Source organism: Balaenoptera musculus, chromosome 2, assembly GCF_009873245.2.
Source record: "Balaenoptera musculus isolate JJ_BM4_2016_0621 chromosome 2, mBalMus1.pri.v3, whole genome shotgun sequence".
NCBI lineage: Eukaryota > Metazoa > Chordata > Mammalia > Artiodactyla > Balaenopteridae > Balaenoptera > Balaenoptera musculus.
Genome location: NC_045786.1, coordinates 63275194 through 63290544, shown reverse-complemented (window position 1 = coordinate 63290544; position 15351 = coordinate 63275194). Strand labels below are relative to the sequence as shown.

At 44.2% G+C, this 15351-nt stretch overlaps 1 protein-coding gene across 2 annotated transcripts in view; it reads left to right on the top strand.

The window, feature by feature from the left end:
- THSD4 (thrombospondin type 1 domain containing 4) overlaps positions 1-15351 on the top strand; it is a 583087-nt gene that overhangs the window by 129299 nt on the left and 438437 nt on the right. For both annotated transcript variants that reach the window (XM_036844549.1, XM_036844548.1), the window contains exon 6: positions 6455-6557. In XM_036844549.1, the coding sequence (XP_036700444.1) occupies positions 6455-6557 (103 nt within the window). The remainder of the gene's footprint in view (positions 1-6454; positions 6558-15351) is intronic.

Sequence of the window (15351 nt, the reverse complement as noted above, 5' to 3'; positions counted from 1 at the left end):
GTCTTGATTTATCAGTATTAGGAAGGATCAGTCCCCTCCTTATTTTGCAAGGTTAGAAATGTAGTGCCCAAACAGTTCGCCAAATTCTTCTCATTGCATTATGTGTTTTGGTTTATGTTTTATTTGTTGTTGGGCTTCTTCATTTTTGTTTGTTTTGTTTTGTCTTTTTTACCTTGGCCTGTGAAATCCCTGCCAGAGACTATTATGAGGGATTTTTCTCTGTCTCCTCAATGCTTGCAACACCTGACACATAGCAGGGGCAGAGTGACTATTTGCCTTTGAAGGAATTTCACATCCTGCCTCAGCAGATAGCAGAGGGGAAGAAACCAGTCTTATTAATGTGATCCCTAAAGTAGCCACTGAGAAATTTATGCTCCCTGGGGGAGTAGGAGCTTTGAATTTAAGTTTACATTTTGCCACATACTTCCTGGTTAGTTAGAAAAAAAGATATTCTCTTTCAGACCTTCTTACAGGCATAGAGATACATTCATAATCTAAAGAGAGAGAAATAAACAAGCATTCCTGGGGTAAGCCTAGGTTTGTATAGACATGTGTACAGAGTATTTATTTATTTATTTATTTTTATAAATTTATTTATTTTATTTATTTATTTTTGGCTGCGTTGGGTCTTTGTCGCTGCACGTGGCCTTTCTCTAGTTGTGGTGAGCGGGAGCTACTCTTCCTTGCGGTGCATGGGCTTCTCATTGCGGTGGCTTCTCTTGTTGCCCAGCACAGGCTCTAGGCACACGGGCTTCAGTAGCTGTGGCATGCAGACTCCAGAGTGCAGGCTCAGTAGTTGTGGCTTGCGGGCTCTAGAGCACAGGCTCAGTAGTTGTGGCTCACGGGCTTAGTTGCTCCGCGGCATGTGGGATCTTCCTGGACCAGGGCTCGAACCCATGTCCCCTGCACTGGCAGGTGGGTTCTTAACCACTGCACCACCCGGGAAGCCCTGTACAGAGTATTTAAAAAATAGGGTTCTCCTGGGTGAATGGATGGGCTTAGTTATAGTAATATTCTTTGGGTCTTTGATGTATTTATTGAATAAGAGAGAAACTCCTTTCTCTAGGAGAACAGTATGAACTTGGATAGGAAAAAAAAAAAAGTGTTTGAGAACTAAGAAAACCTCAGTTATTTGTTTTTTGTTTTTTAAATCCAAAGCCTTTACCCAGCTCTTTTGGACGAACCAATTCACTGACTGTCTAGAGGGCCCTGGGAGTGGTAGGAGGTGGCAGAAGAGTTTTTGTGAGGTTGAGTTTGTTCCAAGTGACTTGAGAAAGCAGATATTAAACATATTTGAAAACTGTGCTGGATAACTTGTAAGAAATTTTGGTCCATGGTTATATGATTCTATATCATATAACAAGATGATGGGAAACAAAGCCCATCTTCCATCTGTAGAAGAGAAAAGAAGGGAATGTTTGCTCAGAACACCTGCCTGTCGGGCACTTAACAGCTTCTGGAACTGCTGGATTCATCTTTGATGTCTTCTTTGATTCCAATTCAGCTAACATTTATTGAGCATTACTATGCGCTAGAAACTTTAACATATTACTAGTTTACTCCTCACAGAATTCCCGGGTTAGGGGGTGAGGGAAGTGGCACAGGGCTTGTTATTGAAATGCAGTCATTTAGGTTTAGAAGAGCAAACTGCTTTGCCCAAGGTCACATAGCCACTTTCTCATGGCAGTACAGGGACATTTTCTAGATTTTTTTCTTTAGATTTTTTTTTCACTGTGGTGATGTTAAATACATCATGTGTTGCTATGGTAGCCGGTCTTTTGATTGAATCCAGAGCAATGCAAAGGGTAAAAACAAAAATGCATATTGGACCCAGGCAGACCCCAAGGTCATGTTCCTTGGTGTCATCTTCATCGGGGATGATACTCTTCAGTCTCCTGGGGAACTGAAAATAATTAATTACTGAAAGTTAATTGTGTGATCACCGACAGCGGCCTCTTGAGCAGTGAAGTTACATACGGGCAGTTGTCATCTCAGATTAACCAGGGTCACTAGAAACATAGTCAGAGTTTCCATAATACTCTTTGTGACTCATAGCAACTCCAGGCAGTTGTCTAGATGGAACTTTGGATAGGGCCTGAAGTGCTTTATCAGGATTCAGCTCATTATATTAAAGTACATCTTTATTCTTCCCATAAGAGACCAGTGGGAATATCCCTCCCTCTTTGTGGTGGAAAGGAGTCATTTGAAGGGAGGTTATCTCCCAGGGCCATTCCTTGGCTATAAAGCTCTGGTCTTAGCTGGCCCCATCCTGAATGAGCCTGATCTCTATCTACATGGCTTTTCCCTTGTTTCAGTTTTCTGGCCTGAAGATTATAAGAATCCGTGCCCATGGAAAGGATCAGCTGTCTGCAGGAAATCTGCCCAAAGCCAACTCACAGTGTAATAAAGAGACAGTTACTGATAAGGTGAGGGTGACTCAGTCTATGGCATCAGGAAACAACCCACTTAAAATATAACAAATGTAAAATGATCTGTAACCTGGAAGTTTTAACTTCAGAGAGTCTGTTAAAATGAGAGGAGATCTTATACTGATAATAGTATAAGTACAAACAGATGTAATCTACAAAAGAGACATGAAACAGAAATTCCCCAGCCCTCCTTGGTTTTCATCCTCAATCCACGGCTCCCTGATCCTTGTTGCTGGGGCCACTTCAGTAGGCCTCAGAGGCTGAATCTGAACTTGATCTCCAGGACGTCTCCTGACAGTAGGCAAGAAGAAGTTTATGGCCCTCTTGTCTGAGGACCCATTGCAAATTAACTACTATCCACACATTCTTGAGGGGCACTGTGGCATAGTGGTTACTGTTGTGGGTTCTAGGTTCAAATCCTGACTCCCCCTGCGGTCTTGGGCAGCTCATTTAACTTTTCTTTGCCTTGGCTTCCTCATCTGTAAAATGGATATAACAGTGGTTGTCCGGATTAAATGAGCAAATATACATAAATCATGGTGGAATGTCTGACATTTAGTAAGTGTCAATAAAAGTTAGCTATTCTTAACACCATCATCATCATTATCACCCCAGGCATCTGTGTTCCTCACCTGTACCATAATTCTGTCTCAGTAGCCCACTTCCATATCTGGACTCTGTGAGGCTTGCATTTCTCTGGCCAGGTCTCTCTCCTCCCCAGGAAGTAGTGTCCTGCCTTTAACTGGCAGCTCACCTGGCGTCTTGTGGGTCCCTGCTCAGGGTCACGCACAGGGAGACCCCCATCTTCCAGAGCACCTTGTTACCTCCTGCTGCACCTTCCCATGCTAGGTGCTCGCTGGATACCATAGTCAACCTCTGGGCTCAGCTGCCTCCTGGCAACTGTAGGTGGATTTGCTGCTTCAGCACCTGATGCCTCACTGTGGGTCTGATGCCACGTTAAGCCCTCTGGCCTTAGGAGGTAACTGGGCCACACTCAAATATAAAGAACTTGTTGATGATCAGGGACAGGGTATCCTGAATGACGCATCACAGGTAGCTGGTTGATTAGGCAGATGCTTATGGATATAATAAGAGCACCAGGCATTAGCATTAAAAACACTGATAAAAATGTTATCAGTGTTGAGCCCTTCCAGCTTTGCGTGGCTATGTGTTTGGAAGGGCTCAATACGGATATATTTTTATTACATAAATGTCATATATTTATTGTAGAGAAATTAGACAGTACAAATAAACCAAAAGTTAACTGTAAAAAGAAAACTTCTATAACCCACCTTCCAGAGATAACACTTTTAGTCTCTCTCTCTACACACACACACACCCCACACACATAATCACTTTTTTCACTTAATGGATTGTGGACTGCTTTCCATGGCATGAAATATGCATTTATATCATCAAATATCGAGCAATTCAAAGTGATTCTGAAGGTGTGTTGTTTCGTGGTCCAGCCCATTGGCACTATGTTACTGATGGGTAGAAGGAGGTTAAACAGACTGGCTAAGTTAGGTCTACAGCTTCTAATTCTGGTAATTGCCACTAGGTTAATTAGGGTGGCTTCTGGCTGGAGCCTCATTCAGAGCAGCTTGGCTTTACGTAGTTATTTGAGGAACGGGACATTTGGCCCACTTGTGCTGGTCTCTTTCCATTATGAAAACCTGCCACCCACCCAGCAGCGGATCTCGAGCTTCTAGTGATGGCCAGGGTGGGCGGTCAGCATTCTAGGCTCTGTCTCTATGTCACCGTGGGACCTCTGGTAAGGTATCCCGCTTTGTCACACCTGTGTTTCCTCATCTTTAAATTAAAGGGGTTGGATTTGCTTTTCTTCTGCTCTCGCACTGTGATTTCATGTTAAGTAATTTGGCGTGTGATTGAGGCTTGGGAGTGGCTCTTAATTGCGGCTGCATAGTCTGGTGCCAGGCTGGCTGTGCCAGAGGGAACACCTCGAGTGTATATTCCTGGCCCTCTTGCCCACCCTCCACTGGGCCGAAGCCCGAGAATCTGTATTTTTAACAAACCCCTTAGCGATTCTTTCTCATCGCAAGGATTGTACTTACTCCCAAGCTGCCCAGCTGAGCCCATCCTAGTCGAACTTTGGTTCTGGCCAAAGGGTTGTAACAACCATCTTAACTCCAAATCCTTCATGGAGGCAGCTGGTATTGCTGGGAAGCCTACACGGTTCCGGCTTCAGGACCACCAGCAGCTTGGCTTCCAGAGCCCTTGGAGACAGCCTTCCCCAGCCTGTCAGCTTCTCACCCATTGTCAGAGCTCAGCGGGCCCTGCCCATCCTTCCAGCCCTTTTTTCCCCCACCAGTTTCCATCACGTTCTACTTCACATGGTTTCTTGCTCCATATGGTTTGGCTCAGGCCGCAGCAGGGTTATGACCACCCTGAGTGTTTGTCCCAGCAGCCTCCCCAAGTGCCCTTTATCAAGCAGGGGATGTTTTTCCTTCCACCTGGTTTCATTTCTCCCTCTGTTCCCTCATCTTCCACGAGACCTGATGTTTCTGATACATGTATAGATTTCTTTCTAAATCCTTCAGGACTTGAGCTATCATATTAGCAGTTTATTCCAGAGACTTCTATACAGAGGTTTTAATATTTAAGAGGCCAGATGCCTTTCCCGTCTGATTATTAAAACACCCCCTCACCACACACACACCTTACACTTAAACAGAGTGTTGCTAGTTTTAAAAAGCTAGATCCTAGCTTTAAATGAGAGATTCTGATCTTATTTCACATTTATGTCACATTTTGCTCATATTTATCATCTATAAATGGGACTTCCCTGGTGGTGCAGTGGGTAAGAATCTACCTGCCAATGCAGGGGACACGGGTTCGAGCCCTGGTCCGGGAAGATCCCACATGCTGCGGAGCAACTAAGCCCATGCGCCACGACTACTGAGCCTGCGCTCTAGAGCCCGCGAGCCACAACTACTGAAGCCCGTGCGCCACAACTACTGAAGCCTGCGCGCCTAGAGCCCGTGCTGTGCAACAAGAGAAGCCACTGCAATGAGAAGCCCGTGCACCGCAAGGAAGAGTAGCCCCCGCTCGCCGCAACTAGAGAAAGCCTGCGCGCAGCAACGAAGACCTAACACAGCCAAAAATAAATTAATTTAAAAAAAATAGAGATATTTGTTAAAAAAAAAAAAAACGAAAGAAACCAGAGGGAGCTGGATGTTTTCTTTGAGTAGTCTAGTGTATCAGAATTATCTGTATAGTTTGACAAAATACAGATTATGGGGCCTCATGCCAGATTTACTGAATAATAATCCTTGGAGGAGGGATCCAGGAGTTTGCATCTCCCAGGAGCTCTCTGGGTGGTTCTTTTGCATGCCGAAGGCTAGGAGCTCTTGCTTTAGATGGTGGAGAGAATTTAGACCAGAATTTAGACAAGATGGGAGGACACTGAGAGAGAGCCTGGTGGGCACCAGACTTCTTGGGGTTCAATCCAGCCTCTGTCCTCACTGGCTGTGTGGCTGCTTCGTGCCTCAGTTTGCTCACCTGTGAAAAAATCTAAAAATACCGTATCAATCACATTGGTCATCGTGAAGATTAAGTTAGTTAATATGTGAAATATGCTTAAAATAGTGCCTGCACCTGGTAAGAGCGCTGTACCTGTTTGCTGTGAATATTATCCCACGCACAGGAATGGCACGAAAAAAGTCAAACAGATGGAAATGGATGACCTCTTTGAGGGAGGCGAGCAGACCACTTTGCCAGGAGCAGGTTTGGGTCAGTGGTTCTCAAATTATGGTATGGAAAAACTTAACACGGGGAGCGTGTTAAAACTTTAGTGTCCTTCCAAAGATTCTGATTTAGTAAACTTGGAATGAAGCCTTGGGATCTGCATTTAAAATTTTCGATATAGGTGATCAGCACATTTGTAGAACCCCAGGTTTCGGTGGAGGAGGACTGACATTTAACATTGGAGAGGTCTCCTGGGATTTGGCTGGGGCCATGAAGAGATATGGACACTAATTGCATGTTTATATCTGCTTTATTAGGTGTGTCCAGAAAGCAGTAGAAGTATCTGGGAGGTACAATGTGCATCCTACAACAACAAGCCATTCATGGGCCGGTTTTATGAATGGGAACCGTTTGCAGAAGGTAAGAATAGCCCTAGCCCTGTCCACAGCAATTATTTTCTGTCTGTTCTCCAACCCTGTTGACCTTTGATTATTGCTGGAGGAATTGGTATGATCCTGGCTAGAGTGACAATGAGGGAGAAAGTGTGACCGCCAGGGCAAGGGGGAGCCGGTAGGGGTCTTTACCAAAGGTAGTGCAACTCAGGTGACACCTGGACCATCAATCAGATGGATGAGGCATTGACTGAAACAAGCAGTGTCTGAGGATGGCAGGATGAGTGAGATGGAGCAGGGTTTGAGGAACGGGTTAGAGCGAGAGTTTCAAGCTAAGGTTGTGAGGAGTGAGCAGGGATGGAGTTTCCCTTTTCCTTGGTTCCTGCTGCAAGCGCTGGTGTGGTGGCTTAAGAGAGCATGTAGAGTTGTAGGGTTGGCAGTTGTTTGGCTTTTGTGTTGGCGGAGCCTTGAATGCTTTTTCCAAAGATGAAGTGTGGTAGGTAGCCATTGCCCTTGGGACCAAGGTTCCTCCTGCCTTTTCAAAATGATGGGAGATCTGATATTGGTAGAGCTTGTCAGTACTGTTCTAGATCTTGGAGTCACTTTCCTTTGTTGAAACCCAGATGATAGCATGGCTTTTGGGCTGAGAAGTGTTGAATTCTGAGATATATCTTCCCATCACAGAGAAAGTAGGCTCCAAAGTGGTGATGGGTCAAGCAAAACTTGTGGGGTTCAATACCGACAGCCATGCTGGCCAGAGGAGAGAGTGCAGCTGCCCTCAGTGTCCAGCTGAAGGGCTCTGCTCAGCGTCAGCCCAAGGCGGTGCCTGGGGCAGCTGGGCTGGGCCACAACCCAGTGTGTGGAGCACTGCTGTTATGTCCGAGCTCTGGAGAAATTGTCCTGGGGGGGAGGGCTTGATAATGAGTTGTGCGGATTCCATTACAGAATCAATGTCCAAATGTGGAAGGTTGTGCCTCGGTGTAAGCCCTCGAGGAGGAGAAGGCAGGATTGATGTCTGCTCTGAAATGGGATGCAGAATTATTCTTGTCTGTGCATTTTTCTCAGAGAAGAGTCTGTAGCCTTGATCGGATTCTCAAAGGGGTCTCATGACCACTGCCCACTAGAATCGCTGAAGAGCCTTCTAGAAATACTGATGCCTGGGCACCACTCCCAGAGATTGTGATTTACTTGGTTTGGGGTGCAGCCTGGGCATGAGGATTTTTTAAAGATCCCAAGTAATTCTAATGAGCAGCTGGGGTTGAGGACCTCTAATCCGAGAGGGAGGCAGGATTTCAGAAGAGCTGGTGACTCTGGCTTAAATTAAGGCACAGAATCATGGGTGTTTCATAACCTGTGAAATACATTCTTGTGTCAGAACAACAGTACTTGTCAGTGAGCATTTAGAGCATTTTGTCTGAGCTGCACCCTTGCTTTATTGCTGGCTGTGGATAATAATAGCTGCTTTGCCGTGATTCACTGGGAAGAAAGGCGAATTCGTCCAGCCTTGCACTGTGCTCCGCATTGTTTCCCCTGGAGCTGGAGCCCCATTGCCCAACCCTCTCTGCTTAGTTCAGGGTGGTCATCTGCCAGCCACCTGATCCTGTCAAGCCTGGTAGACTCAGGTCTAATATCAAAAGCCCTTTGCATCCCGCAAAGAAAACTTGTGCTAATATTTTCCCCTATTATCAATATTCCCTGTGGATGCCTGCTATTGTCTGGTTTATGTATGATTCTACCTTTTCTGTTCTTTTGTTTGCCCTGATTTGTGCTGGACTTTAATTGTGAGTCCTGGCCGGGGGAGGGGAGGAGGCTTTTTGAACATTTGATTTAACTTTTTATTTTGGAAAATTTCAAACATATGTAAAAATAGAGAGAATAGTATAATCGTATAATAATAACCTCCTATTTACCCGTCACTTAGTTTCAACAGTTATCAACTCATGGCTAATCTTTTTCATATATAACCCACCCGCTCTTCCCCATCCAGATATGAGGAGCTATTTGGATTCACATTATATAGCATAATTCACTGGTGCGTATATTAATTAGAACTCTTGGTTGTTAGTGACCGAAATCCAACCTACCTATATATAAACAAGAAAGATATTTTGTTGGTCATGTTACTGGGAAGTCCAACAGGTGGGCTGCGATTCAGATATGGCTGCATTCCAGGAATTCAATAACATTAGGACCCTGCTTTTCTCTATCTTCCTCCATCTCTTGGGTCTGTTTACTTACTTCTCAGGTGGATGGGCAGGCTTACATGGCTTTGAACTTGCAATCATAGTGAGAAAGACTCTGTCTTATCTAGTGCTGTGGGTTGAATTGTGTCCCCCCAGAAAGATATGTTTATCCCTGGTACCTATGAATTTGCTTATTTGGAAATAGGGTCTTTGCATGGTAATTAAGGTGCAAGTTAAGAAGAGGTCATACTGGATTAGGGTGGGCCCTTATCCAATAGGACTGGTGCCCTTATAAAAAGAGAAGAGGCACAGAGACACACATACAGGGAACACTCGGGCACAGAGACAGAGGGAAGATGGCCACGTGACGACCAAGGTGGAGATTAGAGTGATGCAGCTACAAGTCAAGGAACACCAAGGATTTCGGGAAAGCACCCGAAACCAGGAGAAGGCACAGAAAGATTCTTCCCCAGAGATTGCAGAGGGAACATGGCCCTGCCAACACCTTGATTTTGAATTTCCAGCCTCCAGAACTGTGAGAGAATAAATTTATGTTGTTTTAAACCACCCAGTTTTTGGTAATTTGTTACGGCAGCCTAGAAAACTAGCATGCCTAGTGATGGTTTCAATCTCAGAAAAACCACACTGTGATCTTGTTTGGATCACATCCCCATCCCTGGACCTGAGTTCAGGGCCTGAGAGGGTCGCTGGGCTAACTCAGGTCATGTGATCGACCCTCTGGTGGGAAACACACATCCCAGCAAGCGGAGGTGGGGGGAAGAGGGGATTGGGACAGACGGAAAAACAGAATCTTCTACAGAAATTATTATCTACTTTTTGGCCATAAGCCCTGAAAGTTTGAAGAAGGCAATTAGAATCCTGGTATTTTACAAAGAAAAGAAAAATGCAGACTAGCAGCAGACTAAAGAAATCAGCTATCTTCTACACTGTGTTTGTTACTTTGCCTAGAAAATTCAGCATTCTTTAAAAATATTTATTGACGTTACTATGTCTCACATGCCTAGAAGAGGATCCCATAGTCACCGAAGCTGCATTTACTTTGGCTTTCTTTAAACAATTCTTCTTGCTGCTAAGATTGTTTTCTTGATTTTGTCCTCTCTCCTTTTAAATGACTCCCAGGCTGACCAGTGGGAGGAAGACGCTGTTAATGTTTCTGCAGGGTGTTCATACTTTACGGCTGGATTTTGCATTGGGCTCTTGGTTTTGTTTGGAAGTCTACTGCTATTTGCACGTGCCTACTTAGGGAAACAGCTGCACTCATTCAGTCCAATGCCACACAGAATAGTAAAAGCAGAGTACACTCTCTGATAAACACATTAATTTCTCCACATGCTTCTTCTTAGGCTTTTAAATGCATTTCCTGGATATGGTGATCTGTCCTAAGATAATGCCTCTAGGAATTTTTCTCATAGCCCTAATACCGTAAAGACGATAGAAGTAGAATTACAGCGCCTCTGCGTCCCTGTTTACTCAGGATAGTGATATAGTTCATGCCTGTCACCCTAGTCCCCCTTCATTCAAAACCACTTTGGACAATAAATTATATGGTCAACGTAGCTATAATGGGAAAGTCTTCTTTAATAGACTTTTTTTAGGTGCATTGGGGAAAATTGTACCTGTTTTCATGACTAGAGTGTTGGGGCTGGGCGGCCCTAGAATCTAGAGTTTTGCTGGGTCGCTGTGGGCTATTCAGCAGCAAGCATCAGTCTTAATCCATAAACCAGGGACAGCTTTGTATTGGAGTACCATAAGTGCACTGTGTGTCCCCAGTAGCTGAACTAAATAGAGTGCAAATCTAGAAGCCAAAAGTGAGGCTGAGTCAGAAATTGGAGGTTGCTAAGTGGTCATGTGACCAGGGCCACTGTATCTGTCAGGGCTTAGTAGCTTATGCTGCAGGAACAAAGAGCCCCCAAATCCTAATGAACAAAGAGCCTCCAAATCCCTAATGACATGAACAGAAGTTTGTCTTATGCTCATGCTACCTGTGTAATGTAGTAAGTATTCTGCTCATTTGGGGACCCAGGCTGATAGAAGCAGCACCTCAACTTCTGCTTCCACTGAGGCAGGGAAAGGGAGCAAGTGAATCACACATGGGTTCTTCAAGCTTCTACTGGAAGCGATCCCTGTTGTTTCTGCTCACATCTCATTGGCCACAGCAAGTGGCATGTCATACTTAACTTCAAGGGCAGCAGGGAGGTACCCATCCCACTGTGTGCTCAAAGGAGGAGAAATTGAATATCCGTGACCAGCCCTAATGACTAGCACAGGCAGGGAGCTCCAACAGTGCCTTCCTTCTAAGTCCAGGAGACTTTTATTAGGCTGCTTGCAAGGAGAGTAGATTTTGCTCCAGGAAATATTAAAGGTGCCACATAGTCTCTAATAGCCACAGCCCCCTGAGCCACTGAGACCATTTCTTCTCCTTGACTAAAGCTCTGAGGGGCAGAGGTGGAATGTTGGCGCCCAGGTGCCCAGGTGTGCTGCTGACTCCCCCACCAGTCTGCCCTGGCACAGATACTCCACTGGCGCGTGGGGCAAGGGCTGCCATAAACATGGACAGTATTATCCAAACTGTATGACATGAGGAAGGAGGGCTTAGGACCAAGTGCTGGTCAACCTGGGATTAGGATGTTCATGTTTTAATGAAGCACCTTCATTCGTTCCTAGGTACCTGCAATTCTCCATCCTCCAGCCCACCCCTCCTGCACAGACAGTTCATAGTCATCAGGGACCTTTCAGAGTGGACAGGGGAGGCCTAAGGGTAACGAGAGGAGTTTTCCAGTAATACCTCCCCCCACAAGATCCGTTCTCAAGCTCTCTTATCCATGCCTAGGAATACCTGGCAAGGCTAGGCCGTGATTGCTTACATATGAGTGTATTATTGAGGACAAAGCAAAATCCTGAGGGCAACCTCTTTGTGAAAACAAAACGGTGATTTGGGTTTTATATACGTTGAGTTTGAATGAATGGTAGCGAGATGCCCAGCAGGAAGTTGGGGATGTTTAAGGGAGATACCTTAGGGTTGTAGACCTATATTTGAAGTCATTAGCTTTGGTGTGATAATTAAAGCCACTGTGATGGATAAGACCTTCAAGAGAGTGTAGAATCATGAGGACAAGGGATCCAGGAAGGAGCTTTGGATTATGCCCACTTTAAAGAAGCAAGGGAGAGAGAGTCAACCATGAAAGGTACCTGAGAAGAGATGGCACCAAAGCATTATAATGCCTTATATCATCTCTTACAGTAATATAGTCTATTATGGCTTATAAAGTTCTCTTATTACCTACACCACAGTGAGGAACAAATGAGATAATAGAAATTGCTTGTATTTATTGAGCACTTACTATGTACCAGGCATAGCTCTAAATGCTACTCATTTATTCCTCACAACAACCCTGTGAGGTGGATACTATTATCAGCCTCATTTTACAGAAGAAACAAAGTATATAATAGTTAACTAACTTGCCCAAGGTTATCCAGCTAGTAAGTGATAGAGCCAGGTTCAAAACTCAGAATCTTGCTACAGGATCTCTACTCTCAATGTGTATGGAAGTCAGGAGAAAGATGTGTACAGTTGTGAGCATTTAAGACCAGTCTTTGGGTACCTGTTTTCCTCGTAAAAACTATCTGAGTAATTAACGTTTAAATTTTCTTTAAAAAATAAAAGAAGGGGCAGTGGGGGAGAAGCAGTCATTAACAGCTTAACACAACAAGAGGTCAAGGAGAGAATGAGAACTGAGAAATTAAGACTAGGATAGATGGTTGGGAAAACCGCTGGAAAGAAATTAAAGAGGGTAGCCGGTGAATAGAACTAGCTCTTTCTTTTAAAAATTGCCGTGAAGAAGGCATATGGAGAGCGTTTGCTAGTTTAAGGGGAAAGAGAAAGGTTTGTTTGGAATGGTAGAGAAATGAGGATTCTGTAGATTGAGAGAATGAAACTTACAAAGAAGAATAAAGGGTTAATAGAATGGTGCCTATGAACCTCCTCTATCCTAGAAGAAAAGGTGGAAAATAGGCACTTTTTTTCCTCTTGGAAAAAGTATGTTATTGTTTCTCTGCATTCTGTTATAGAAAGCTTCTTCACCATGAAATAAAAATGCATTTGTTCAAGAGAAATGAAAGCAATCATAGGTCCATAAAAAATATTTGTTTAAGAATGTTCAGAGAAGCTTTTTTTCATAAAAGCTCCAAACTGGAAACAACCCAACTATCCATAAACGGGAGACTGAATAAACAAACTATGGTACCTTCATACAATGGAGTATTACTCAGCAATAAAAAAGAACGCTCTACTGATGCACATAGCAATCTGGATGAACCTCAGAAACATTATGTGGAGCGAAATAAGCCAGATATAAGAGTACCTACTGTCTGATTCCTTTTATATTATGTTCTAAAGTAGGAGAAATTAGGCTATGGTGATGGAAGTCCGAACAGTGTTTGCCTGTTTGGGTGTGGGGAAGGATTAGCCGGAAAGCGGCATGATAGAACTTCGTGGAGCAATGGTAATGATCCAAATCGTGATTGGCATGTTTGTTACACAGGTGAATATAGTTGTCAAAACCCATCAACTGAATTCTTGTGATCTGGGCATTTTCTTGTATATAAATGATACTTTTAAAAGTCCATTAGATTCTCTTTCCTCTTCTCTGTCTTCATCTCTGTGTTCCTAAAAGTGAAATTTAGAGCCAGTATAAATTTCACCATTATAGAACTATCCTAAGGCTTGCTATTTTACCTCTTTCTCTCTCATTCTATTTTAAATACTCTTTATTACTGACCATGGAGAAACGAGGATTTTAGGGAGAATGGACTCAGATGCAGGGTATCATTTTTGGAATCATTTAGGATCGATCATAGGGCTTTGTTGGGCCTGGAAATCCTCAGATAGGTCTGGAATCTGAGGAAGCAAGCTGCACATCTGTATAAGTTAGCATTCTTTTTTTTTTTTCCTTGTAAGCAACAGACACCAATTTTGGCCGAGTCAAACACAGAAGGATTTTATTGGAAGGATATACAGTAGCTCCGAGAATCAACAGGAAGTGCGCAGGACCAGGCTGGGTGAAGGGCAGAAACTGAGGAAGCTCTGGGGATCCAGGTGGACAGAACTGACGGTCTTACTTGTCTGCTGCTGCTGCTGCAGTGGATAAATTCCAACAGGTTTCTCCATCCAAGAGTCAAAGCCCTGGAAATAAGAGCCCTATTGGCTTGCTACAGGCCACATGCCCACTCCTAGGCCGGGGGTAAAAGGGTGGGGGGAGTCCTGACTGACAGTCGCAGCAAGACTACACACAGAGGGGGAGGATTAATTTCCAAACCAAAAGAAGGAAGAATGGGTCTTGAAGGGCCCCAAACGACCAATGTCCATGACAGAAACTCGTAAGTCAGGATGCCCATCTGGTTTGTCAACTGTCCTTTCAGTCGTAGTCTCACAGGGCTTCTTGACACCTTTGAGGGATTATTGGAATGAGGATATTATGTTTGACTATCACTCGTTTGTTCTCCTTGTGTTTATGTTTCTGCAGATTTCTACAGATAGGCCTCCTTATGCATGTATGACATGTGACTGTGTGGGTCCCCTTTGCTTCCACACATTATCAGGCATAATTCAGGTTGACCAGTGTGCATTTACACGGGGGCACAGGAGAGAGGCTGGTGTTCTGTGGTAACCTTTACCATCCCACTGCATCCTGTGTCGAGGATGATGACCTCACGGGGAAGGGAAGGGGGCTTAGTAATGGTTCTGTTCCTTCCCCCGATTTCCGTAACCCTGGTCACCCTCCCACTCCCCAGTGGGATTATCTATGTGAAGTACACCTAGAACACGTCTAGTTCTTGCATCCACACTGTGTTGCTCTCTGTATCTGAAGAGTATGAAAGATGTAGGGTGGAGCACACGGTGTCACATCTCTGTGAGTCTCTTTTCCCTGGGAGATTTAGGATTTAGAAAGGGAAAGATTGTTTGAGGGAGAATATCGCCCCTGCTCTAAAGTATTCTGGAAGGTATAAGTGATTCGTGTAAAAGCAATTTCTTTCCTGGCACTTGAACCAGCGTCATTCTAGGTAATAGTAAAGAAAAGCCTCAGGGTATATTTCAACATCTAGTAAGCAGATTAGTCTAAATGTGAGTAATTTTGAGGATTGAAAACCAAGGGTAGAGCTTAAACCCATTGCAAAATATTAAATAATGAGACCCAATCCTGTCATTTCTGTCTTCTAAGAAGCTCAGCTTTCTTCAAAGACTGCCTCATCTTCATGGTGTCAGGATGGGCAAGGTCCGATGTCACTACAGTGTTCCTAGTCTACAGACGCAGGAACTGAGACTTCAGGTTGGATGGTTTGCTCCAGGTCGCAGGATAAAATAGAAGGATCAGATTAAACAAGTTACATAACCACAGCCTGTTGATTTCAGAGCAGTCATTTGCCTCAGGGGCTACAAAAGAATTTCTCTCTCTGTGTAACCAAGCTGTGACCAATTCGGTACCTTTAAAAACAAACAAATGTGTTTTTACATCGACTAAGACTTTTCCAGGAAATCCTGGGACTCTGTCTTAGTCCCTTGTAGCACAGCTCTGTCACCCTCTGAGCAGAGGCCTCTGATTGTAAATTGGTAGAGCTGGG